Below are 27551 nucleotides of genomic sequence, written 5' to 3'. Positions count from 1 at the left end.
GAGGTTTACCAAGAAATGATGATTGAAGTTGAGTCTCTTAGGGTTGAGGTCTAGCTTAGTGGGAGACCACTTACCAAGTATGTGTGAGGCTCTGGGTTCAATCCCCAGCATCCCCCAGCCCCATAAAAGTTTGAATCGCTTAAAACACTGGTACTGCCCTATCCTCGAGGGCTCATGACTAATTTTTGGATCCTCTAGGAAGACTCTATTTATCCCATATTTTAACCAGTTACATCATTTTCTCTGAGAGTGAATTTTTAATGATTACTTAGAAATAACTTTTCTTAGTTTGTTTTACAAAGAAGGCTCTGAGATACCTCATGCCTTAAACTGTAATATTAACAACTGAATCTGAATGATCTCTACTGAAAGATACTCATTTGTCAATAGTATGCTAAGTAAAATCATATTGAGCCCTGATGTACATAGAGGAAAAAACATTTATTATTCATTAATGCCACTTCAGGTCATTGATATAGCTGAATACACCTGCACTGAGAAACTGGAATATTTTTATGACTCTATTATTCCCTTAATTTGCAAGGACATATATATTAATTAACAGACATGTTTTTTGGTCCTACAAATTTTCTCTTTTTTGATGGGTATATATTTTCCAGGGGTAGAGCTGGTAAAACGTTTGGCATGTACATCATGTCACTGATTGTCATCCACTGCTACATAGGGCTATTTGTATTTTCAGCCTATTATTAAAAGGTGGAGCATTTTCATTAAAAATGTTTCCAACAAATGAAAATATTACCTGTAGTAGTCATTAGAAACAATAATTAGTCAGAATGGCAACTGGGTAGCATATTCAATTTTACCTGATTATACTTTTTAGAATAAAGGTTTTTAATAATAAGTGAGACTATATATATATATTTTCACTTAAGAACAGTTTTGACAATACAAAGATGTGAACTTGAAAGGCTAATGGTTGTATGGTAAAGTCCATGACAGAACTATTCTAGAACACTGTTTTTAGAAAAGCTTTTGCTATTGTTACTCTTTTGTTTTGCTTTACCAATCGGAATGAACGGAGAACTGATAATCCTTCCACGTTGGCGAGCCCAAGTTCTACCAGGCTAAGTGTCACAATGAAACCATCAAAGATATTCCAGCCTTCTTGGAAATAATAGTAAGGATCCATGGCAATAATTTTCAGAAACATTTCTGCTGTAAAGATCCCAGTGAAAACCTAAGATCAAAACAAAATTATTCTAGTTCCATCAGATAATGAGAGAATGTAACATAAATCTGCTCTTAGAACAAAAGGTTTATGCTATTTTTCCAAAGATTCCATTACTAACTTAAATGCATATAGTAGTTTATAGTTTATTAAAGACTTTCATATACATTTTTTTTTTACTTTTTATCCTTACAGAACCCCCAATAACTGGATGCCATATAATTATTTCTTTATACAGAGGAAACTAAGATCACAAGATGGTTGAAATGACTTTCTGAATAGCTTAAACTCTAAGATGACAAAACTAAGATATGAGTGCAAATATTCTAATTTTGGCAGTGTTCTTGTCATTAAATCAAACTGCATTTTCTCCAGGTTTTGTACAACACAGTTACTGATGAGACTTTGCTCACACACAGTTTCATTTTATCTATAAGCTTATACACATTTTCCTTATGTCAGACAGTTGTCATACATGTTCATACATGTCACAGTGTGTGCAATATACTATCATTATTATTTTGTTACACATGAAAAAAATAACTTTACTTCCATAGTATAAAAAGTAGATTTTTATAAATATAAATAATACATTGAAGGATGTTACTTTTTTTTTTTTTAACCATCAAATATCCTAAACCGGAGCTGGGGCTATAGCTCAGCAGTAGAGCGCTTGTCTCACACATGCGAGGCACTGGGTTCAATCCTCAGCACCACATAAAAATAAATATATTGTGTCCAACTACAACTAAAAAATAAATTTAAAAAAATCCTAAACCTTGAGCCAGGCATGGTAGTACATGCTTATAATCCCAGTGGCTTGGGAGGCTGAGATAACTCAGAGGTCCTAAGCAACTTAGTGCGACCCTGTCTCAGAATGAATACTAAAAAGGGTTGAGGATGTGGCTCAGTGGTTAAACACTAAGTGGGTTCAATCCCTGGTACTAAACAAACAAACAAACAAATCCTCAACCTCAAAGCAAATATTATGGAAAATTCATGCATCACATTTCCATGCTCTTCCTTTCAGTAAATAAAACCTAATATTTCTAATATTCTTGAGTTGACTGGAGTCAGCTGGCAAATGTGATTATTTACATTTTGAAGTACACAAACGAAAGAATGAAGTGGCAACCTTCACCCAAATCAGTCTTGTTAATCATACAATATATAAAATTTCCTGGGATTTGCAATATTTTATGGTATAATATAGAATAAATAAATGAAATATTACATAGACTACGTAGATCCTGGAAGCAGTCAAACTGGAGACATTTTATAGTTGTTATATTTATTCTCACAACAATAATGATTAAGAAGAAGAAAAAGATCCACAATTTTATTTTGGACTTCTATACCTAGGGAAAATCAAATACTATAATTTTTTAAAAAAGAGTGTTCTTAAGCAATGAACGATTTCTGCATCATTAAAATTTGTAAATATCACTATCTATTTTTAAAAGTAGTATCTTGGATCTATACCTACTGTTCTCTTTCTCACCTCTTGCATGGACCATTGCTTTTGGTAAAAGTAGAAATTCAGCTAGATATAATGTCCCTGAGGGTGGAGTAGGAGGCAGGAAGTGTGGTTGAAGAAGTGCTATAAATTATTAAATAGAACAGTTTCTTAAACAGAAAATCTAAAAAGACTGAACACAATTACCTTCCAATATGCTTACCAAGTTTCCCACTGTAAGCACATTATTGAAATGTTCTGTCATTGGATAGTGCTCCATGGCCATGAAAAGAGTATTTAAGACAATACAGATGGTGATGGCCAGGTCAACAAATGGGTCCATCACAACCAGGTTGACAATATGCTTCACCTTTAACCAATATGGAGAGCAGTCCCAGATTAAGAATATGTTGGAAAATTTATACCAACAAGGTGGGCATTTCTGCCTGGATTCTTCAAGTTCTGGATTTAAAAGAGTAAGAACAGCAACTGAAAGATTTATTCTATAACCACAAATATTTATTTAGATCCACTAGATTTATTTTCAGTAATTGGTACACTTCCATTTGCTACAAAGTCAAACTCATTTGTTCTTGGTAAAATAATTTTTTAAAAAATTATAGGATTTACTCTAGCCACCTAGAGACACCAGACATATACACAGAGAAGAGGTAACGAAGAAAGAGTTTTTTTTCCACTTATGCATTGACACTGTGGCTCAGCACCTGGCCTCAAGTTAAGTGATTGATCTTTTAAACGAAATCAGTTAGGAACATGCTTAGGGAAACATATTGTGTGAAATCTGATGTTAATGACTGGTTATGTTGTCAATGTCAAGTAGTCAGAGTTAGCGCTGTGGTCCAAGAATCATCCTTTGATTTGTTTTTATTTTGTGAAAATGATCTTCTTCTCCTGGCCAATTTTGGGAGTATTTAGGATGAGGCTAAAAGGGACAGTGCTGCTGGCACACTTAGAATCTCAGTCGCTATGTATAATTGGATTAAAAATCCCCAGCAGAAGTTGTACTGTGTATTTTCAGAGTTACCACATACAGTTCAGAAAATAGTCTCTAGGGTTCAATATTATTCAGTATAGATAAACTTTTAAAGCTCCCAGAATATAGGAGCACATATAATAAATAATCACTCTTGCTTTCTCTTTAGAATGAGGATTCCAATACACAAATAGAAAGATTTGTTTCCAATGGCACAATATAAGTTGATTGAAATGGAAATGGAATTTGTTACAAACCTTCTACTGTATTGGTTAAGATGCTGGCTATGCTCATTGCCCTTTGCCTTTGGGAAGGATCTTCTAGAAAGTCCATGGAAACATGGAAAGAACTTGATCTTCTCTTTCTCATTTCAGTTTCAGTAGTTGTTCCCTATAAAGAAAGTGCTAATGCATTAAGCGATTAACTTGAACAACATGATAAGCAAACAATCAAAGGGTGATTTGGTGAATTTTATGAAGCATGCATCATGCACTTTCCTATTTAATTGGTGATGGCAGATATTGCTGACTTATTGTATCATTAACCTGGAATGTCAAAACTGTTAACCATTCAGTCATATAGCAAAAATTAATTTTTAGTCTGCTGATTTCATAATTATATGAAATATGACATACTTATGTTATAGTTGATAAATATTTAGATAGATAGATTTAAGAGTTATCCTTATTTCTGAACTAAAGTAAGATCTTAATAATTTAAAAAAACCATATAAGTGATCCAGGCATTTGATTTTTGAGAAGGTAGCCATTTAATTTTAAGAAAATACCAACCATTACAACAAATTTAGCTGCCATCTCTTTCTCTAGAAATAAGACATGGGTAGTCATTGACAACACAAACTATATTAAAAACACACACACATGCTGCATGGACAACAGTTTCATCCAGGGTATCAGAGCAATAAGTCATCTAATTCTGACTTAGTCATGCCTCATCATGCTGATATATTTCCAAGTGAGTGGACAGTTTAAAATGAGGCAGCATCTGTTGGGAAATTCCTCATCTGGTTCTACATTCACAAACATGTAACACAACTTGGTTCACAGGCAACTCTTTCATTTGTTTGTATCAACAATTTATTGTGTCTCTTCATTTTTATTAGTTTTGAAAAGACCTATATCAGCATTTTTTTTTGTAAGACAAATATGAGTACTAGAAATTTTAAGGTAAGAGTGAAGCTGTCTGTTTAAGCCCAGTGTTTTTGAAAATCTAAACTAAAGCATAGCTATGTTGAAGAATCAGTTGGAAAGATTTATTATACACCCTTTACACTTAAAGAGAAGACTCATTTATTTCCTTTTATACCAGGGCCTTAGAGGATGCCCTGATATATAAATTCAGTGTGGGCATATAGCAAATCCTCCAATTGGAGGCAGTAATTATTGTGTCTAATTAATCCTTAGCATGTTGAATAAGTAAATGCATTCAGGTTTGTGCAGGAGAGAGTCAGGTTTTAAGGTTAAGTTGGTTAGTCCATTAAAGGTATTACAAGATGCAGGTGCATTCACAGCTTGACCAACCAGGAATCATTCTCAAGAGATCCATTCTGTAGAAACACTGGCTGGTGCAGCAATAGGGGCCAGCCATGCCTGAACTATTTAAAACTTCCTTACATTGTCATCAGTAGCTGGCTTATCTATTATCACCTCTGGCAGAAGCTGTCCAACAGGCGATGTAGGAACTGAAGGTCCACCAACCAAGGAAACCACACCATTGCAATCCACAGTGCTGTGCATCTTCCCATTTGCTGGAAACACTGCCAGCATCCGGGACGACCTACTGGTCTGACTTAGGTTACTGTTGCGTCGCTCTCCATGTCGTCGGGGCACAAACAAGGAATCTCTCCGGCTCTCATTATCCTCAAAGGTGCTGTGCTCATCATCAGCAAAGTCATTCTCAGACCCCACATCCTTTGCTCGCCCTCTAAAACTGAAAAGGCTTGTCCTGCTATTTCGCCTTGGAGAAAATAGGGAGCCACGGATGCTCAACAAAGACTAAAAGTTTGAAACAAACAAACAAAAAGTAAAATCATGTTAATATCACCTTTGTCACATGCAATCATTTTGAAAGATTAAGTTGAAGGAAATCTCAGCATTCCTGACAGAAGGATCTTCTAGAAAGTCCATGGAAACATGGAAAGAACTTGATCTTCTCTTTCTCATTTCAGTTTCAGTAGTTGTTCACATCTTAAATTTATAGGCATTCAGATTAAATTCAATCAGTGGTTTCTAGCCACTGGTATTAAAGAATGGGGAGCTAGAGTGCAACCTAAAAGTTAATGAAAAAAATCCCTGAACCATCATTTCTCAATTTCAAATGGCAACAACATAAAGTCTATTGCTGGGGATATTGTGAACCTTGGCACTAGCCGCAAGACCTCAGCAAGGCCACTATTGTTTCCGTTGCTCTTTCCTTTTAAGGAATTCCACCATTTTCAGAGATCATTAATCCACTTTTCTAAAATTACTTTAACTGTTATTCCTGTTCTACCTAAAAGGCATAGCATTTTCGATACTTGACTTCTGAAGTTCAGAGTGATGTGCTTTTCAATAAAGTGTATCATGACTGATATTTTCAGAAACATGCACGAAGGCTTATAAAGATGTTACAGGGAAAAACAACATAAAATCATAAAACAACCAAAAGGACATTACTGATCAGCCAGTCCCAGATCCACATTTTTTGTTGTAGTTAAAAGAGCTGAGGGCCAGAAAGATTAAATGTCATTAGTCACAGACAAATACCAGCAGTCAGTCTAATGAAAATCTAGGTCTCATGGCTTACAACCCAACATTACTTCAACCACACCAAGATGTAGACTCAAATACACCTAGAGTAAACTTTTCACTTAACTATGTGAAGAAAGGATAGATTTAGATATAATAAAACTAATAGTTGATTCAATTGATTAAAATTCCTAGGTCCATTTTAATTCTTTCCCTCTCTTCGGTATTCTACTTTTCATCCATGCATCAGCAAACTCAGCAGTGACGTACCTGGTGTGGAGAAGAGTACCTCTTTTCATATGTCAATCGGTTCCCTTCAATGGAGAAACGAAACCCCTTCCTCCTGATACTGTCTTCAGATTCAGATTTATGGAACTCGTCCTCATCTTTCTCTTCCCCACCAGACTGCTCTTTCTGTTTTCTTTTCTTTCTTCGATTCCTCCTTTCCTTGGCACTCTTGGAACTCAACTTAGAGGCTTCAGATGAACTGTCTGAAAGCCTGCCTGCTGCACTGGGCTCTCTGGAATGTTCTGAGGTGGTTGCAGCTGCTGCTTGCTATGTAGAGGAAAAATAGATTTAGCATGGCACTAGAAAACTCCTTAATCTTTCTTTAATTGTCTTAAGAATTTTCATGGCATTTACAAAATACATTTAGCTGACTGAGCTATTCTCACATTGATGCTCTGCAAGTGGAAGGGGCAATTTTTTTTTCTTTCTACCTAATGAGGACTTTCAGAGATAATCTGGTTTTCTCCATCATACCATTTATTAGGTTTCTGTTATGCTTCACAGACTACATATTCAAAAGGATCCATTGTGCATCAATAATAACGTAAATTCATACTACTTTGGGGGATTTGATTTGCCCTAATAAATTAGATTTAATTAGCATTGTCTTCTTTCCTCTGAAAAATAGATTGGAGTATAGAAGGAAAGTTACATGAGGTCAAAACCAAAAATGAGAATGAGATAATTCCCATTGAAACTGTGTTATTCAATGCCCTCAAAATATTATCAATCAAATTGATGGATGGTTATAAAATCCATTCTTCACCCCTCTGATATTCTATTTTGAAGAGTGGAGGAGGGAGGGTCAGCAGTTTTCTACCAAGCAACACAAGATATTCAGTTTTCCAAAATCTGTGCCCAACATCTTCAACTCTGCTCTGGTTGAACAATGCTTTTTGATCACAAATTGTATTGGTACTAAGATGGCACTTTTTGATTATTATCGTTGTTCCCAGAATACTCTCAATACAGGCCTCTGGTGTATAAATTAATATAGCTGAATGAATTTTCTTCTTTAGTAAAGACCATGAGTTTGTATGTGACGCAGATGGGATGACAGGACAGGCACTTTCTGAACTATGAGCACTGAAATCACAGTATAAAACAAGTATCCCTCTAACATCCCCTGGTCTCTGTGAGGTTGGTGACATTTAGATGCCATTGGATACCACTGAATCAGAGAATATTGTATTTTTAACCTCTTCCTTATAAAGGCAATTAAGCCACCACTTTAAAAGGTGATATGTTTGGTTAAAGAAAGATAAAGGCTACTTTTATGAAATAGATGAACATCTTTTTTGATAATAACCAATATTTTTTTCTAAGAAAAGATTATTTCCTTAGAATTTTCTCCTAATGCCAGTATATTCACTTAGTGAAAATGTCTTGCCCAAGAATACTCTCCAAAATTACATTTTCCTCTTTATTATGAGCATCTCAGAACAACTAAAATAACATGGGAAAGTTCCATTGTGGTTAATATTACAAGCATCTTAAAATAATTAAGTGAATAATTAAAATAAATGAAACTGAGTAGATGTTCAGAAACCTTTACTAATTCCCCATTCTACCAGTTTCCTCAGGTACCATCTTTTACTTTCTCTCCAGTAATTTTTAACAATAAAAAAGTTGGTACCAAAAGAAAGAAAGAGTTTGGTACTGTGGGACAAGGCATATTTGACTTGATAATTTACTTGAGCTGCCTCTTGCTGCTTTTTAAGCTGTTCGAGCATCTGCTGAAATTCCGCCTCCTTCTGTTCTGCTTCTTCCATTGTGGCCTGATTCTGTTCCTCGTAGGCCATGGCCACCACAGCCAGGATCAAATTTATTAGGTAGAATGAGCCCAGGAAAATGACCAGCACAAAAAATATCATGTATGTTTTCCCAGCAGCACGCAGTGTCTGCAAACAAGAAAAGAATTGTTTCTCAAAACTACTTCATTAAGGGGGTGGCTTCACCTTTCAACTTGTGTGTCTTGCAGAACTCTGATACAAATTACACAGGTCACAGGCTCTCCCTCTTCTCTGACAGTCTATTTCATTCACCTCTGCCTCTTCATTCTTTAACTTAAGTATCCATACTTTAATTTCTAGGAGGAAATTCTTGGATTCACCCAATATGAAACAGAACTAATAAAATAAGATGGAGACTTCCATCAAAAAGCTGAGACTTTGATGAAAGTCAAAGAAGAAATCAGAAGTATTTGTACATTGACCTCCTTTTCATTTCCTCCCACCTGTGGGATAATAATCGAGGGGGGATACAGGGCTGAGGGGAGCTTGTACCTTCTGGTTAAAGAGAACCTGTCTCAATAAGGATAAGAAATAGGATTTGAGCCAGGGAGAATGGGAGAGAATTACTATCCTTGGCATTATTCTGCTCAATATGTATTATAATCTATAAAATAGGGGAGCTCAAATCTCTGGCTTTCAAGTTCTGCTCTCCCTACCGTATTATGCTGTGGTGTGATTTTCGTGACTTAGTCTATGTTCCTGAAATCTTCAACTTAAATGCAGTGAATATTGCTTCAGATTCTCACCAGTTGATAAAGATTTTCCCAGAAGTCCTGAGTCATCAGCCGAAACAGAGACAAAAATGCCCAACTGAAGGTATCAAAGCTTGTGTAACCATAGTTAGGGTTTCTACCAGCTTTTACACACATGTATCCTTCTGGACATTGGCTGTAAGGAGGAAAGAAAGTATTATAAGACATTCTACTGCCTTTTAATTCTGGTAGAGTTTTACACTTAGAACATTATCTGGCCAGGAAGACTTGCTATCTCCAAGAATAATAGTATGATTGATAACTAATTAATATAATTCTCAATTCTTTACAATGTAACTTTATTAGTCACTTGTTGTTACCATTATGAAGTAGAACGGAAGAGGCTGGACACTTGAGGAATTTTCAGGAAGCAGGTTTATTGACTGCAGGGTTCAGAGAGGGCTTTTGCTTAAAATTCTCTGAACAAAGATTTTGGAAATTTTTGAACTTTACACCCTGTGTGTGGGGTGTGGGGTGGGGGGGAGGTTCATATACAAGTGCTTTCTGTTCCATCCTCTAGACCATACACAGGTTTCACAAGTTTTACCAAGAAAACAGAGATAATATCTTTTTGTACAACAGGCTTGCAGACTAACTCTATCATATCTTTTGTGTGCAAACCTGCTTCAAACCACAAGACATCCTGCTCATCTGACAAAAAGAGAAGCTTAATTATGGCAAGAGTATTTTGAGAGGGGATCTCTAGCCTACTTCAATTAAATTATATAGTATGGCATCTCTAACAACATTAACAAAATTATTTTCTCTTAAGGATTAGCATTTTCACATGTCTATTTCCTTTTCCCTACCTCTGGTGCCTCCAGAGTCTATTTCTAGCAAGATATACTTACCTAAGTGAAACAATGTTATGGCTTAAAGTATTCTTACTTTACAAGAAAAGCTTAACTAGTAATTTAAATAACCTCATGCTTTATAAATAACCTGAACTGCAGCAAATCAGTAGTAATAAATTAGTTGGCTTTTATTAGCTAGTTTCTACAGAAAGAGAAGAGGTACACATATGTGTGTGTATACACAACATACACAAATACACAAGATTAATGGCTTACCCTGCATCGGAGCTATTTCCACATAGTAGTGCATCTAAAAAACCCTCCAAGAAATAATGATATCCTGTTTGAAAAAAAAAGAAAGTCAGTTATGAACACTTTTTTGGTTAAAAATACTAAAATGAGACAGGAAATCAGGTTCTAATTTTAGGTTCATTTAAGTACAACATATAATTCATTTGAAGACATAGTATTGGCCCCTTCTCCCTCCAACTACTAGATGTTGTAAAAGGGCATTAGATACTTGATGGTGCAAATTTTATTTATTATTAATATAAAATTAGTGGTAGCCTCAGGTACTAACATAACATTAAGAAAGAAATCGGTATTTTTTAACCACTGACTTTTGGTTTGTTTGTTTTTTGTTTCCCAATACTGGTAATAGAACCCAGGGCCTCACACACACAAGGTAAATGCTTCTTTTCTGAGCTATACCCCCACCACTTTTTATTTTATATTTTGAGACAGGGTCTTGATATGTTGCTCAGGCTGACCTTGAACTTACTGTGCTCCTGCCCGCTTTCTCAAGTAACTGGGATTTTAGGTATGTGCCACTGTGCCTGACTCTTGACTTCTTTAAATATAGAAAAATATATTTCTAAGTTTTCAATTAAAATCAAATACCATGAAAGGGCTGTATAACTTCAGGATACATTTTTTATATCTTGTGCTTATGAATAAAGTCCTTTAAATTCAATGACCTAAAAACCTTACCTTGAAAAAAACAACTTTTCAATCATGATACTTATTTTTAATTTCATTGAATTTAATTGTCTATCACTTTTAAAGATGAATCATCTTATTTATATTTGCATTTGGTTTGAAATAACTTGTCACAACAAGTGAAGCATCATCAGAGCAAATAAAAATCCTAGATTTTTAGAGTTAAAAATAGCTTCAGATATTCTTGATTTTATTTAAGTGTAAGAAAAATAGTTCAATAAATTTTCACTATGAGCAATAAATCCTGGGTGACATCTTCAGACAGAAACTTCAACTTAGATAAGAAGCAAACAACAGACGTCAGGGTGTTGGAGACAGCAGTGGACTTACTGACATCACATGAATTGAATAGGACACATTTGAGCATCTCTGACACTGCTCCTAATGCATTTTTCTTAACCTGAAGATTTCCAACTATTTGCAAATTATTTGTCCAACATATCATTGAATGTCATGAAAGAGTTAATTTGTAACAAACCAAGGTATTTCCAAAATTTATAAGGAGATATTCAGTATGTGTCTTCATCCTTTTATTATGCTATCACTACTTTAAGAATTATCAAACCACCAGTAACAGTTCATTTGTTTGTTTTTTGTTTCCCAATACTGGTAATGAAACCCAGGGCCTCACACACACAAGGCAAATGCTCCTTTTCTGAGCTATATCCCCACCATTTTTTATTTTATATTTTGAGACAGGGTCTTGATATGTTCTATGACTAATCCAACATGTTCTACACAGTCATTCACTAAAGGTCTTTCTTCCTTTCATTTTTTCCCAAAGTATTACTCACCATCTTAAAGAAATAAAGATATAGCTATATGTAAGCATATCCACAGTCTAAGTTTATATATTTAATACTTTTTGTTAAAAGGACATATCCTTTTTCGATGAATCATTTTTCTTATTCCCTGCTTTTGAAATACTGCTCCTGGCACATACTAAAATTAAAGAAAAGAAAGAGAAATGTTTTTTTCTACTTTTATTGTCAATTTTAAAGAGAAAGTGTGTTAGGCCAATTATTTTTCCATCCTTCTAGAATAGACTATTTCAGTGTTTGACTATTTTGTCTAAGTGCTTGAAATAAAGATAAAGCAATTTCCATAACCTCACTGATTTATCTGAAACTTTCTATTTTACTCTCTCCTGAAGCTTAATTGACAATAATTTTCTTCTTTTTGATGTAATACTTTTTCAAATAGAAGAGTGTTTATCTTTAGGTCTTGCTTGATTTCCGTAAAAGAATAAAGTCTGTTGTGTTCTGCTTTTGTATAACCCTGAGGGTCTCCTTCCATTTCCATGCAATTTCCCCTTCTCTCTCCCTTTCCCTCCCACCTCTCATCCCTGTTTAATGTTAATCTTCTTCTCCTGCTCTTCGTCCCTACTCTGTTCTTAGTTACTCTCCTTATATCAAAGAAGACATTTGGCATTTGTTTTTTAGGGATTGGCTAGCTTCACTTAGCATAATCTGCTCTAATGCCATCCATTTCCCTGCAAATTCTATGATTTTGTCATTTTTTAATGCAGAGTAATACTCCATTGTGTATCAAAGTGTGAAATATGATATATCAAGAAATTTGTAATGTTTTGAACAACCAACAATAAAAAATTAAAAAAAAAAAGAATAAAGTCAACTGCAAGCACTATGAAGCCATATATTATCACCACTATTTTCCCCACTATTCTGGCAAAGTTCCTGGCAATCTGTAGTAAATGTTTAATATGTTATATTACATAGTACTTTAGAATTTAAAAAGGGTTTTCACACATTTATTTTCTTCAATTGTCTCAACTACCACAGGAAGCATGTACAGTTAAAAGAAGATCCTGATAAAATTCTTTTTAGCCTCCCAAATGACAACACAATAGAAGGTGGCATTTGGGAGTCAAAATTAGAATAGTTATCAATTAAAAATTGATGTATGAGCAAACCACTGGTAAGACAATGAGAAAAAAATCTTCTTTAAAACTCATTCCAGAAATTATTTAAAACTCAGGGAAAAGATTAGGGATGTCATTTTGTGGTATAGTGCTTGCCTTACATGAAGAAGGGTATGGATTTAACACCCAGTGACAAAAATGAAAAAAGAAAAAAAAAAAAAAAAGAATGAATGAATGAAAGAAAACAAAATCCAGAGGAAAAGAATGTCAAATAAAAATGTAATTTTATATATTTTTAAGTAATTTTATTAAGTAATTTCCAAAGAGTTTTCTACCACTTACATGATCCTTTTTAATTACCCATGACTAGATAAAAGGCAGGTCAAACAATGAAAAGAATAAATATACATATCAGCAATTCTTACTTTCATCTTGAATGTATGATTTCCAGTCAAACTCAAATAAAGTCTCATTTACAAGTGTGCCATTGTTATTCACAGTTACGTTCCTCTCTATAGTATGCTCCTCCAGAGAAGCATTCGTGGGAGGCCACTGTACACATTTATTCCTCAGGTTGCCCATGAAGAGCTGCAGGCCTATCAGTGCAAACACGCTGAGGCAGAACACAGTCAGGATCATGACATCTGAGAGCTTCTTCACCGACTGGATCAGGGCCCCCACGATGGTCTTCAGGCCTGAAAGAAGGAAGCCCATTACCATGAAGACTTAACACATCTCGAATAACAAAAGCTTCACACAACAATACTCTTGAAAATGTAGAGTGTGTAAAAGTCTGCAGTGGTAGAAAAGGGCGACACTTCATGGTAGGTGATAGCTTATGGAGATGAACAGCAGAAAAGTAATGATCCAAACAATGAAATTTAATCCACATTGCATTAAGATGAAAGAAAATAACAGAAGTTTCATGGTCTTCAGGAAGTCTCCATTAAGGAAAGGGTCTTGATTTTTTACTCCTTGCTCTTGAAACTTGGCCACATTTTCATTAGGGTCAGTTGTCCATTTTATAAACAAATGCCTTGAATAAATATGTTTAAATTTCAAGCAGGAAAGGTTTTGCTATGAAACTGGAGGTGGCTTAGAGTATAATTTCACTTTAACATAAATCCTCCTCTCAGATTCACGCTATTCTTTTTATCATATTGCTTGTCTTTTGTTAGCAAAAAGAAGATTTTGATTGCTTATATATAGGCATCAGTGGTTATACTGGATAAGAAGCTGAAAATTGGCATATTCAACAGGGAATAATTCCTCAGTAAAACTGATAAGACAAAAATATAACATATCTAAGGGCAAATCATACAGACTGTATATTATAGTGTCATGCAAGAAATTGTTTAGCTCCATGGCTGGAAAAAAAAAAAACAACTTATATTCAGAAAAGGAGAATATTTTTCTGTGAATAGGCCTACTTGTAATTTTTGATTTTCTATAATGTTGAATGTGAAGCAAACAGGCAGATGCTGACAAATACAATGGGTCCCCCCTGAGTGTTGAACTTTATTCTCACCTGGAATGACTGAGATCGTTTTCAATGCTCGGAGGACTCTGAATGTTCTCAACGCTGAGACATTGCCCAGGTCCACAAACTCTGTTACATATCTGCAGTAGGGGAGTTCACACACAGACACAGTAACAAGACACAAAGAAAGAGTTGTAGATACAAGGAGTCTACACGTCACCTTAATCACTCCTTACTTGCAATTACAAAAATAATTTTCAAAGTTCTCAAGATTCTTAAAGTGCAAAGAGCTGAAAAATTACCTATGTTTATGTTTACAAATTCTGCTACAAACCTGTGGAATAAAACCAGAGTTACTCAAGACTTAAGCAGGATTCATGTTGCTTGTTTGGGTCTTTCACAAAGACCTTCAAGATGATTTTAAATAATAAATATTGTAAGTAGCAAATTAGACATTGGAGTCTATCACTGTGGTTTTATTTTCATAATTTAAGATCATTAACTAGATGTAAATTTTACAAGGTATTTACCCCGTTGTCCTTTTGAAAGCAATGTAATCAGCATCTGTGTAAATTAGAATTAAATGTAAAGAAATAAATCTTGGCTGTTATTTCAGGATTTCATTTAGAAAAAGAGTGAAATACCAAAGTTAGGTATGAAAAGGCAGATTGCTTCATTGTCTTTATCTACAAGATAAGGTTTTTCTAGTGCAACGTTTAAACAAAAGTTAGGCAAATTAGTAATGATATTTTATGGGGCCAAATACTGCTCCTGCCATTATTGCTATTTCATTCTCAAGAAACAGAAGTATCAATATGCATTTTTTGCACTGTGGCCGGAGGGTGTGGTGACGATTTGGATCATCTTGCTCAGAGATGAAAGTAAGACCACACGGGCAGCATTTGGAGCTTTGAGTATATTGCTGCCCCTTCTCTTCCTCATGTGCACCATATTACACCTTCTATAGGTCAAGAGAATCAACTCCCAAAGGCAGGATGAGGGCATGGAGTTTGTTGGTTGGTCCACTGTTCTCCACATACCATGTCACTTATTGTGAATGGCTTTCCACTACTTGTTGGGTTCTCTTTCTAGGGAAGTTTATCACTAGAAAGTTTACCACTAGGGATGAAGGAATTGTTAACATTACTGAATATATACGGATAGAATATAAGGAAAAGAAGGCTTGTGATGAGAGTAAAGAAAGAGATGAAGGAGGCAATAAAGAGAAAAGATAGAAAAGGAGTCAAAAGAGAAATAGAGGTAAAGAGAATATGTCTGTATATAATGCCATAAATACCCATTTACTGATAAAATAATAATAATTTATTAATTCATATTATATCAAATGCTTTCTTTTAACTGGTTAGTTTAATTTTCAGAGTATTTGGATACTAGTATATATTTACTTTTTATTATTTTATCAAACTAAGGAATAAAGGTATGGAGAGTATATAAAATTGATAAGGTAAGTTTATGGAACCAGTAGAATTGTCTGTCCCTGTAATTATTTAAAGTCGTTTTACAAAGACATATTATAAATACGCTTGTGCTTTTATATTTTGGGGGCATGGGTATGCATGTGGAAGAAAGGCAGATATGAAATTTGATGTGAAAATTTTATTTCCAACTATTGAAAGGCCTTCAAGCTATAGTGAAATACCACTTATACCTCTGTGGTGCTAACTTAAGATCCAGAGCTTAAATGTATAAGTCATGCCAACATATTCTAAATACTAAATCAACTTTATTCTTTTAAACCATAGTACTAATGGAAAACCCAACTATATTCTCTTTGAAGTTTCATAAAAGGCACTTACGCAAATGTAATAACAGTGAAATCAAGCCAGTTCCATGGATCTCGAAGGAAAGTAAAATCTTCTAAACAGAAGCCCCTTGCAATAATTTTTATAAGTGATTCAAAGGTATATATTCCTGTGAAAGTGTACCTAGAAACAAGCATCCAAAGAAGAACTGATAGAGTAATAGTTTTCTTTCAGAGCATATTAACTTCTTATACCTCTGTCAGTGGAACAGATGAATTCTAAAAACAGGAAATTATGCAGCTTGATTTTATTTTTGAAGAAATAAGACATAGTAGTAACTTTAAATTCAACTCCCTAACATTGAAGAGGTGTTTCTAAAGTTTCCTATGAGCAGTGTGAGAAATACATGCCATGTAAAATTCAATCTAGCTACTGCCTGACATGTCCTAGTACTGATAAAAATGAATAGCGTCTCCTGAGAAGCAGCGTGGTTTCATGATGGAGTAGTCAATCAATAATGTTGCAGTATAGAAGGATTTTCTCTTAGAAAACAAAACAATAATTAAAAAAACGCTCAACTTCCGTGATATTTTAAGAATAAGAAGACATTGATAAATCAGCAAGTCTAACATTTTCTCTTTCTTCAAGATAGGCTAACTTTCATGGAAAAAGACTTCATTAAAATCAAAGGATATAATTCTAGGGTTATGTGAGGTGAAAATTTACTCTGGAAGAAAATTTGGTGATCATTCAAAAACTTGGCTGTTTCCAATGTTTAAAACGTCTATTCAGAAACAGGAGTTTGAAGGTAGCAAAAGATCACAAAAACTAAAGTAATTAAAGACCTGTGGATTTTAACTTGTTAGCTTCAATGCTTTAGGAATTCTATGAATAAAAAGTTTACTATTTTCTACAGACTCTCTCCATTTTCTTATTGACTCCACCTTGGACCTATCCAGGAAGGAACAGTTCAAAATTGATGGAGAAGAAAAGGTGGATATAGTAACATCTGTATTGGTAAGAGAAGTGGCCCTGGAGTAACAAGGATTTCAATAGAGAGCGTGGGCAGGTGCAGCAGCCAGGACTGGAGCAGCATGGATTGCACTTAGCCCACAGCTGGGCTTTCTGCCCTCAAGGGATATCCCAGACAGAGACAGCAATTATATTAGTAATGCTGCCAGTTTTTTAAAAAAATACTACCTAAACTTTCACCTCCATTAGTTTAGCTTTCAGTTAAATTAAAATTTTGGAAGGTTTTTTTTTTTTTTTAAAGTCAGTTTTTTGATGACCTCACTTGAACTGATATTGGTCTGACATGGCTGAGGAATTGAAAACTCCTGAGGTTCATCATGGTCTCCTTATGGCATTTATAACTTGCTCTTAATTCTAAATCACTGTATTAATCCCTTAACTTCCAAGTTTTCAATAACATAATAATATTCAAATTCTATTTTAAAGTTACCATAAGTGGTATATTTGTTGCTCAATTTAACTTTTTCTATATGTTCCATACGTGGGACAATGGGACAAAATGGGTATTATGGAATTGAACTGAACTCAAGATCCATCATATTGGACCTCTTCTGCAATTTCTTTCAACACATTTTCTCTGGACATGTTAATTCTACAGGGAAAAAAATGGCGAATGTCCAAGAATGATGGACTTCTGGTGACCATCAGGTATAGGCAAAAGAGAAAGATGAAATCTAATACCAGCAAGTCTTCTTGTTGTATAAATGTGCCTAAAATGGCTTTAATACAAGTGTTCTTCAATTTTATCTCAAAGATACATGAAGACATAATTCCAAAATCTGAAATTTTGTATATGTGTATATATATATATATATATGTGTGTGTGTGTGTGTGTGTGTGTGTGTGTGTGTGTATACATATAAATATAGAATTCGAACTTACTCTACATTCTTTGTCCAGTCTGGAGGGTTACTCATTGTCATAAACACACAGTTTGTCAAAATAGTGCACATAATTAGCATGCTGAATAATGTAGGTTATTGTTAAGGAACACACAAAACAAAATACAAATTTAACTAGTATATAAAACTAACATAAAAAAAACCCTAACTATATTTCAACCAGTACTCACTCAGTGATAAATATATCATGGGCAAGTCATCTAATCTCTTTAAATTTTAGTTCCTTCCTTCCTTCCTTCTTTCCTTCCTTTCTACCAGGGATTGAACTCAGGGACACTCGACTACTGAGTCACATCCCCAGCCCTATTTTGCATTTTATTTAGAGACAGAGTATCACTGAATTGCTTTGCACCTCACTTTTGCTGAGGCTGCCTTTGAACTCACAATCCTCCTCTCTCAGCCTCCCAAGTTACTGGGATTACAGGCGTGTGCCATCGTGCCCAGCAAATTTCATTTCTTTATCTGTATAATGTGAGTAATAATATCACCTTCACAGAATAGCTGTTTATGTTAAATGAAATAATGCATAAGAAGACATTATTGTATTGGTATAAGGTGTTGGTTTTGCAAATATTATTGAACAAATATATTCACTTCTCAGAAAACTTTGGTGGGAAGGCTTTCTGTGCCTTGTGGAGTTGCATATTATTTGAACAGAGAGCATTAACTTGAACTAATTCTAATAGTTAATTGTTGAGGAAGAATACATGTCTGTAATATTGAAATTTCTTCAATACATGTCATCCAATATATTTCAACACGTGAAAACATTTTTTGGTCAAAGACAACATGATACTAAGTATTGGATTTTTCAGTTTTGACCAAGTTTCTACAAGTGCAGCAGCGTTGGATAAGATGAAAAGTGAATATTCCTGAAGGTCAAGATTTAATATGATGTGAATGTAATTAAAATTCAACAAGGCAAAGTGACCTCAAGTGAGTCACTTACCTCTCTGTGCTACTGAACCTCTCTGTGTCTCCACTTACTTTGATAAAGTGGAACTGATAATGAAGAGATTTCATCATTCTGGTGGGCAAGTTAAGTGAGTTAATGTGTGTGAAATACTTGGAGCCGTGCCTGTATATAAGGAAAGATGCTCTAAGTGCTAGCTAAAACAAATGAGGAAGGCATAATGGAGTTGCAGCTGTGACAGGGACCTTAGAAAACAAGGAGTCTTATCACTACATTTAGAAATCAGAGAATTAAGGCCTATGCTCTAGAGAAATTAGATAACTTGGCCCAGGACTACAGAATGCAGGTTTTCTGTCTTCAGACACAATATTCTTTTCACTATAGTTTGCTGCCCAAATGAAAATTTTCCATCAACTGAAAAAAAAAAAAAAAAAAAAGTTTACATCAAATGACCACATGATGGCACTAGGAATACAAACTAAGACGGGAAACATAGAAGTGGAAAAACCCTGAACATGCAATTTTTAATTTCAAATATTTAAATTTTAATAATAGCATATTTATACCTCTTACAATCAGCTTAAAATAGAAGGGTATCTCAGTTGTGTTTTTTAGTTGTTGTTCTGTTTCACTGTTGTACTTTGTCTTGTTTCAGGTGCTGGAGCTCAAACTCAGAGTCTTGCCTGTAATTGTTAGGCAAGCAGGCTCTGCCTCTGAGCTACACCACCTTCAACCCAACCTTTTAGATTTTAGAATCTTTTTATTAAAATCAGATAGAATGGGCTTATGATAATTATAATAGTATTTCTTATTACCAGAACCACCAAATGAAACACAAAAAGGAATGGAATTTTCATTGATAAATATCAACAGATGAATTTAGTTGCAGTGGATATTTTAAACCAGTAGGAATCACAAAGCTAAACCCCCAAAGCATTTGGAAATATAATCTTAGTTTCTTTCATCAACTCCCAAAGTCTTTATTAAGCAATCAGTTTTACATGACTGAATCATAATTCAGTGGCTTAAATTTGGAATTCAGCCAATATTTCAGTACTTTCTTTACAAAAATTATCAGTGAAGTTCAAGAATCAATTAAGTATTGATCAAGGTCTTCTGATATTCTTCTATGGAAATATACCTACAAGTTTATTCTACAGAATATTAAATTGTTTTAGAATATAGCTATGGCTGGCCCCGACTCTGGAAGTAGATTTCTTTATTATTATGTCATTATTCACTGAAAATTCTACACATCTTTCTACAAAGATGGTAAACATAAAGATAGATCTTTTGTACTAGATTTGTAGGGCTCAATACATACAAGTGTTTTAGAAAGATAACAACTATACATACGTATGTATACACATGTGTAATGTTAAAGACTTTGTAAGTTCCCATGCATCTGTGCTTAATCAACTTTAAGAATAAGACTTATCTGACAAAAGATGCAAAATGAGAGTGATAAAAGATGTAGAGTATGAGTAATTTTGTATTTAGCTATAAAGCATTTATAGATTATGTACAAACAGTTAACATTAATCACTTGAAAAAGGATATGAATGTACCAAAATCTTAATAGCTATTTTCCTAAGAGGATTGAAGGGAGTTAAAATGTACAGGGCAGAGGTGGCACTGAACCGGAAGATGGCCTTCCCTTTATTCAATACTATAAAAGTCTGTAAGACAGGAACACAACACAAAAGTATAAAAGTGTAAACAATATCAACTTTATTACCTGTTTTCTGTTATTTTCTATAAGGAATAATTCCAATGTTGCACAAGAAATCAGGACGATCATAATTTATGATACATACCATGAAGAGAAACTATTACTGGATCTCTTCACTAAAGAGGAAATTTGATGACATCACTTACCTTTTACCTAATACTTACCTGTAATTTTATTGTACATAGGAAATTTAGCCAAGATAATTTATTTATTTTCTTAATATTTTAAAAGTTTGATTTAAATGAAATTCTTAAATGGGTGAACATTTCACTTTCATTCTAAAAATCTTTAAGACACTAAATTCCTTTTATAATGATTTCAGCTTTCCCAATTAAAATATCTTGAAAAATTAATCCTGTGGAATGCAAAATCATTCAATAGAGTTGATACTATTTTTGGAATAAAAATTTTGTTACCATCTTGCTTATAAAATAAACATTATCACTTTACTGGTAAATGAAAATAAAAGCAGTCACCCTCAAACACACTCTTGGATTAGATGGATGTGATCCAATAATTGATTTCTGGAGGCCAAGTTCCCTGGAGAGTGTCTGTTGACTGAGAGCGCTAAATTCTGTATTGGGATTTCTGAGTTAGCTGACACACTGAATTCTAATCCCAACTGACTTTATTGCATGTGGTGATTTCTTTGCCCAGAAGAAAAGCTCAAAGTCCCCAAAGAACCCAGGATCCATGAATGTGAATGGAATTCCATTTCAAAACTAAGACTTATTTGATCACAATTGATAGTATGCAGAGAAAAAACTTTAAGAAGCAACATACAATAGTGTACAAAGGACTGTGACTCAGGGCTTTTAAAGGCACTTACTTAGAGTCATAGCCAAAGGTAAGAGAAAGCTACTTTCTCTGTGAAGAACATATTATAGGAAGAGAATTTTAAGTTCGTTTATCTATCTATCTATCTATCTATCTATCTATCTATCTATCTATCTATCCATCTATCTAGTAACCCAGAACCTCATTCAAGTACTATGACATTGAGCTACCAGGTCAGCTTTTTTTTTTTTTTTTTTTAAATATAAATTCACCCACTCTCTAAAGCCTTGTTTTTAGCTTTAGGATGCATATCTGCATAGAGCCTTTAATGACATAGCACGGTAACTTCATATTTATTTTCTACTAAGAACCTTTGATAATGGTTTATTCTTCACAGTTAGTCTTCAGGTCAATAAGAGGTTTTACATTTCTTTTCCAACTACCATTTACAAATAGAATAAGATTTTCAAATGAGTAATTACTTCAACATATTTATGGAATTCCTCTTTGAAAATAGGACTTCCTAACTGGTTTTGGTAGAAATATCCTAAATCTTCCATGAAAGTATGGTCCCTCAACTAATGCTGGTCATTAAATTCAGCTGTGATAAGCTAAATACAAATATTTGAGAGTACAGCTTATTTATAAACTTTTAAGACACTTTGATGAAACTTTGTCTATTGAATCTAATTTTAAAAAAGGAGGAGGTTGTAGTTTGTATATCAGAGTTTCATATAGATTTTTTTAAAAATTAATTTTACTGCATTTTATAGAAGAGACCTCCCTTTTGCAACAGTTAGAGAATCTCCACTTGAAACCCAACTGCTAAGTACACTTCCTTTATTCTTTGTAAAGAAGTTCAGAAAACAAAAGAAAATTTCACCACAGAAAGTGAATTTACAGGGGCTGAGGATATAGCTCAGGTGGTAGAGTGCTTGCCTCACATGCACAAGATCCTGGGTTCAATCCCTAGTACCACATACACAAAAAATGTGTATTTACAGTGTGTATGTGTGTGTGTGTTTTCATCTGTGTGCAGCACTTAGTTTCTGTTTTCCTCTGATCCATTCAGTGCATTTGCCCCTAAATGACATTGTGAAATCACCATAAATCATGAACAGACTTGTGGGATTCAAATACCTTTGCCCTAGGGAATATGAACATTCAAAGCCACAGAAGAGCAAAACTGAGCTAATTCTGGACTGTAGAGTCCAACTTTCACACCAACTGCAAATCTCCTTTCCTCAAAAACACCCCAAATAAAATCTGATAGAAATAATGGGGTCTAGAGTTGGAGAACCAGTAAAAATATGACACAGAATATATACTCTGAATCTAAGAATTTCCTCCTATCAGATAATATTATAAGATAACTTCGATTGATACAGTGGTACAAAGAGACAATGAAGAAGAAATTACAACCTCATAGGTGGCCCAAACCATGGACTGGAGGGTGAGGGTGCTCAAGGTGGTTCTGATTACAGCTCATAGGGACTCCTGCTCCTTGACCACCCTCAGCCTAAACCAGGAGCAGAGAAAATTCACCAAGAAAACAGAAATGAGACAGAAGGCAGGGAAGCAAAAGGCAAAGGTGGAGAAGCCAAAGAATGGGTGGGAGAGAAAGAAAAGTTTGCCTTGAGCACTAAAAAGTCAAAGAGGCAGGATTAAGAAACTTACCAGAGAAGTGCCTGAGAAGGAAGTGTGAAGGGTTGGAATTCAAAATGGTAAATGTAATGAAAGCACTGTACCCCTAATGCTGACAGCTAATTTTCATCCCAGAGTTCTTTGACAGATGAATTAATACTTAGGCATAAAAGTTAAAGACCAATGGACATAATTATTAGTTGTTCAAGCCTCAGATGGAAACTTTTTACTGATTTGAGGATGTATTTTTTGTATGTATGTATGTATGTATATATTAAACTCAAAATGTATAGGAGATTATTTTATAACCTGATATTCACAAAACTTGTATGTGCATTGTGTAAATGTTTATAATTTGATTTTATAAATGGGCGAATGGTGTTCTGCTACACAAAGTTTGTTCTGCTTTGATTTTTCACAAGATATACAGATGGGCATGACATTCTTGCAAGAACTACCCAGGAAGGTGATGATAATGCCAACATTAACAGAGAATGTTCATAGGATATTTTTCTGTGAGAGCTCTGCTTTTCAAGTGTTGAAATGTATGTGTTTTTGTACAAACTTCATGTTTTCCACTTTTTAGTGATCATGGGTTTATTTTCAGTAGACTCACAATAAAGCAAAACTTTATAGACTTGTACAGTAACTTGTATAGTAATTGTATGTATAGTAACTGTATGTAGAATTTCAAATGTTAACGTTTTATGATAGTAATTTCCATATGGAACTTCAAATTTACTATTTGTAACTGATCTGATGCTTATTCCCTCATCTATCGGTATCCATCCTATTTACATTTTCTTACACAACCAAGAAGTCAACCATTCAGTTTGTAGTGTTAAGAATTAATAAAAGAGGGGCTGGGGATGTGGCTCAAGCGGTAGTACAATTGCCTGGCATGTGCAGGGTGCTAGGTTCCATCCTCAGCATCACATAAAAATAAAATAAAGATGTTGTGTCCACCGAAAATAAACATTAAAAAATTCTCTCTCTCTCTCTCTCTCTAAAAAAAAAAAAAAAAAAAAAAAGAATATGTCAAGAAGAGAGATTTCTGTTTTCTTGGTGAATTTTCTCTGCTTCTGGTTTTGTTAAAGAATTAATAAACGGATCGTGTATCTAAGGAAACTCAGACACATGTTTCTCCAAATAATGGTACTGATGGTTTTGAAGGATGAGGAGAAGAGTCAGAAAGAAACACTGTTTACTTACAACAAATGAGTAACTCCAGAATTTTAAAACATATGGACACTTGCCTTCTGCATTTTACACATAGAAAAGAGCTCTAAGAGGGAAAAATCCAAAGACTAGCCAAGATATCTCCATACGTTAAACTATAAACAAATATTTTGTGACTTTAAGCAAATCAACATTTTAAGAAATGTTCAATAGAGGATCAATTTTTTACTTTGGAAAAGAACATATTAGGTGACATAGTAATATCTTAGCATCCCTTAAATCTACTTTGTGCATTTACACAATTCCTAAGAATAATTTTCTTTGCATTTAGTCACATCAATACAAAAGAACAGTTCAAAATTGATGGAGAAGAAAAGGTGGATATAGTAGCATCTAGTTTGAATTAGGTTTCTCCTTACACTCTGCAGCTAACCTGAATGTTGACATGATGGTCCATTTACCAGCACCAACAGTGTGACTTTTAGTAAAATTCTGTCACATCATGACTATCTTAAAGTTTGTTCCTCAGTTCATCTATTATGGGGCTGAAACAAACATTTTAATTGCATTCTATAAAAGAACTATAAAAAATTCATGACACCATTTAACATATGAATAATTGTATGACTGAAACAAGTTTGAAACATGGCTTTGTGACTGAATTCAAAAGTAGATTTTGTATGGGAAAAGTCACTTGACAGATATCTTTGCAGGAATCAACATTCACACATTAGGGGTTATCCTAGCTTGTCACATTTTTTTTTAATAAGTATAGTTGCTGAAATCAAACAACATTTATTGAATGCCTATATGATACATTGCTACAAAGTAGCATGAACCTGATGTTAAGTTCAATTGCTGATTTTAATATAAAAGACATATATGAACTGTTTAGCACAATGTTTGCACATTCCTGTGCTACCAACTAAAAAGAAAACAAAGTTATGCACATCATGACTAAGAAGTTTATAAGCTAAAGAATGCTCAACTACCTATACTAACAGAAGTAATTTAGAAAAATTAGTGGAGGTTTACTTAGATCAGCATTGTCCAAGAGAAATATAATGTGAAATACAAATCTGAGTTACTGATACCATTGTAAATTTTTTAAGTACCACATGAAAATAAATTTGAACAATGCTTCCTTTAACCCACATATCCAAAATATTATCACTTGAGAATGAAACCAATATCAAAAATTATGAGTTACTTTACATCTTTTTTGTTGTTGTTGTTCCAAATCTTCTAAATCTGCCATGGCTGTCTTCACGTGCTCAATAGTCACATGTGTGACCTGTATGGAACAGCATAGACCCAGACCTCAGCCATTCACCCTTCAGCTAGGTCAGATTCTCTTTAGCAACCTTGCCAAGTTAAAAATATTTCTTGCTTTAAAGAAAACACAAGGAAGTGGTTATGTGGAAAAACTGATAAGTACCACTGGTAATCAACACTATAATGATCTGTAAATTATAAGTAGGATTTATCTTATTAAGAAGGCAGACCCTGGAGTCAGATGTGTGGTTCAAAAGTTGACTCTGTTGTCTGTTAGAGTGAGATTTTAGACTTTAGTTTTCTGGGTCTCAGTTACCTCATTTGAGAAATGATAATAAATGTACTTAGTTGACAGAGATGTTGTGATTCCAATTCAATTGGTCAAATTTCGATGCATAGTATCTTGTATCATTTTTAATTAAATAATGCAGATGATTCTGTAATAGCAGAGCTGTCAGTCTGTTTTTGTTAGGTAGTGATAAAAAAAAAATCACTAGTACTTGACCAAATTATCAATAGTTATATTGTATTCAAGTATTAAAATCTTTTCCCTCAATCTAATTAGATGGTCAATAAGGAAATAATTATTGTGGGAGGCCAACCTTACAGGTGACTGAGTTACACTCCCCAGCTGGGTACTGAAGTGCTCAGTCACAGAAATGGGTGTATCTTGCTACATCCCCATGGGTGAAGCTATGCTCACCTGTTCCTTTGTAATATAACCCCTTGCCCTGTTTAGGATAGAATCTTCCATGGAAGTGTCTTGTGTGTGTCCCCTCCTCTTACTGTGCCCTTGGGTGTGGCCTACCCAGGTGTCAGTCAACCTGCTGACAGTGGACATCATGAAGATAGACTCAGCGCCCTGAAACCTCACCCCTTGCCTCATCTGAATAGCTTCTCCCCAATAAAAGGGGTCAGCGCATGCTCTCTCTCTCTCTTTCTGCGGACCCGTAAAGTCAGAGGAGCCGTCACAGCAACCCCAAAGAAAAAGGTATTTGTGTCTCTTGTGTGGTTATTTTGTGCAGCCCAGTTAGCCCAGTTTAACTAGAGCCTGAGCCTTTTAGTCGCGAGAACAGAAACCCGGCAAATTATGTTACAATAGTTTGGCAGACATTACTTATAAAGCAGTGCTTATTATGATCTGAAATCTTTTCCTGTATTTGGGTTTATAGATAGGGATTTGTTTACAATTTGTTGTCAAGATTAACATTGAATTTAATAATCCACTATTTTGCAGTTTCCTTTTCTAAAATATACCACTGCCTAAACCCAACTTTTTTTCCTTATTTTAAAAAATGTGTTATTTTTAGTTATATATGATAGTAGAATATATTTTGACATATCATACATAGATAGAGAGCCTATATTTTTAAAAATACATAATTAAGACATAACTCTTTGTGTTTCATCTACACTTAATCAGAAAATTGCCAAATAACAGGAATGACTTCAAGTTTATTGCTTTAACTTAAAAGAAAGCTACAGGAAAAGGAAAAAAAGTAACAGAAAAATGAGCTATTATGATGAACAGTATTAAAAAGTAGCAATATTATGGTACATTAAATTTATCCCTTGGCCTCAAAATAAAAGATAAACATTTTTAACATGTTTTTCTTTTCAGCTATATTCTGAAAATTTGAAAGTCATTTACTTTGAGCTTTGAATATATTTTTCAACAAGAGGGAAATATGTAATTTTTTTTCCAGACCCCAAAGTCTATGTAATGTTTTCTTTTTCTTCCTCTGAGATGCTGGGGATCGAATACAGGGCCTTGCAAATGCTAGGCAAATTCTCTACCACTGAGCTACTATCCAGCCCTATGTAATACTTAATGAAATATAATTCTGAATTAATGATACAGGGAAATTTATCTTGTAAAGAATGACACCTGAACATGGTAACAGAGTTCTAAGTTGGGATATAACATATAAATCTCTCTTCTTGACATATTCCTATC

The 27551-nt window shown here is 34.3% G+C and overlaps 1 protein-coding gene across 3 annotated transcripts in view; it reads right to left on the bottom strand.

Annotated features, from left to right (window-relative positions):
* Positions 1-27551, bottom strand: part of Scn1a (sodium voltage-gated channel alpha subunit 1) — an 85947-nt gene that overhangs the window by 43365 nt on the left and 15031 nt on the right. The window contains exons 2-14 of one of the 3 annotated variants that reach the window (XM_027946016.3): positions 20548-20666; positions 18055-18144; positions 16195-16323; positions 14426-14517; positions 13323-13592; positions 10293-10356; positions 9217-9358; positions 8372-8578; positions 6660-6944; positions 5277-5657; positions 3900-4032; positions 2872-3110; positions 1028-1201 (exon numbers count right to left, since the gene is read on the bottom strand). In XM_027946016.3, the coding sequence (XP_027801817.1) occupies positions 1028-1201; positions 2872-3110; positions 3900-4032; positions 5277-5657; positions 6660-6944; positions 8372-8578; positions 9217-9358; positions 10293-10356; positions 13323-13592; positions 14426-14517; positions 16195-16323; positions 18055-18144; positions 20548-20666 (2325 nt within the window). The remainder of the gene's footprint in view (positions 1-1027; positions 1202-2871; positions 3111-3899; positions 4033-5276; positions 5658-6659; positions 6945-8371; positions 8579-9216; positions 9359-10292; positions 10357-13322; positions 13593-14425; positions 14518-16194; positions 16324-18054; positions 18145-20547; positions 20667-27551) is intronic. The other 2 variants (XM_027946017.3, XM_027946018.3) reach the window with 2 other exon arrangements.

This window comes from Marmota flaviventris, chromosome 11 (assembly GCF_047511675.1).
Source record: "Marmota flaviventris isolate mMarFla1 chromosome 11, mMarFla1.hap1, whole genome shotgun sequence".
NCBI lineage: Eukaryota > Metazoa > Chordata > Mammalia > Rodentia > Sciuridae > Marmota > Marmota flaviventris.
This window is presented reverse-complemented; position numbering and strand designations above follow the sequence as displayed.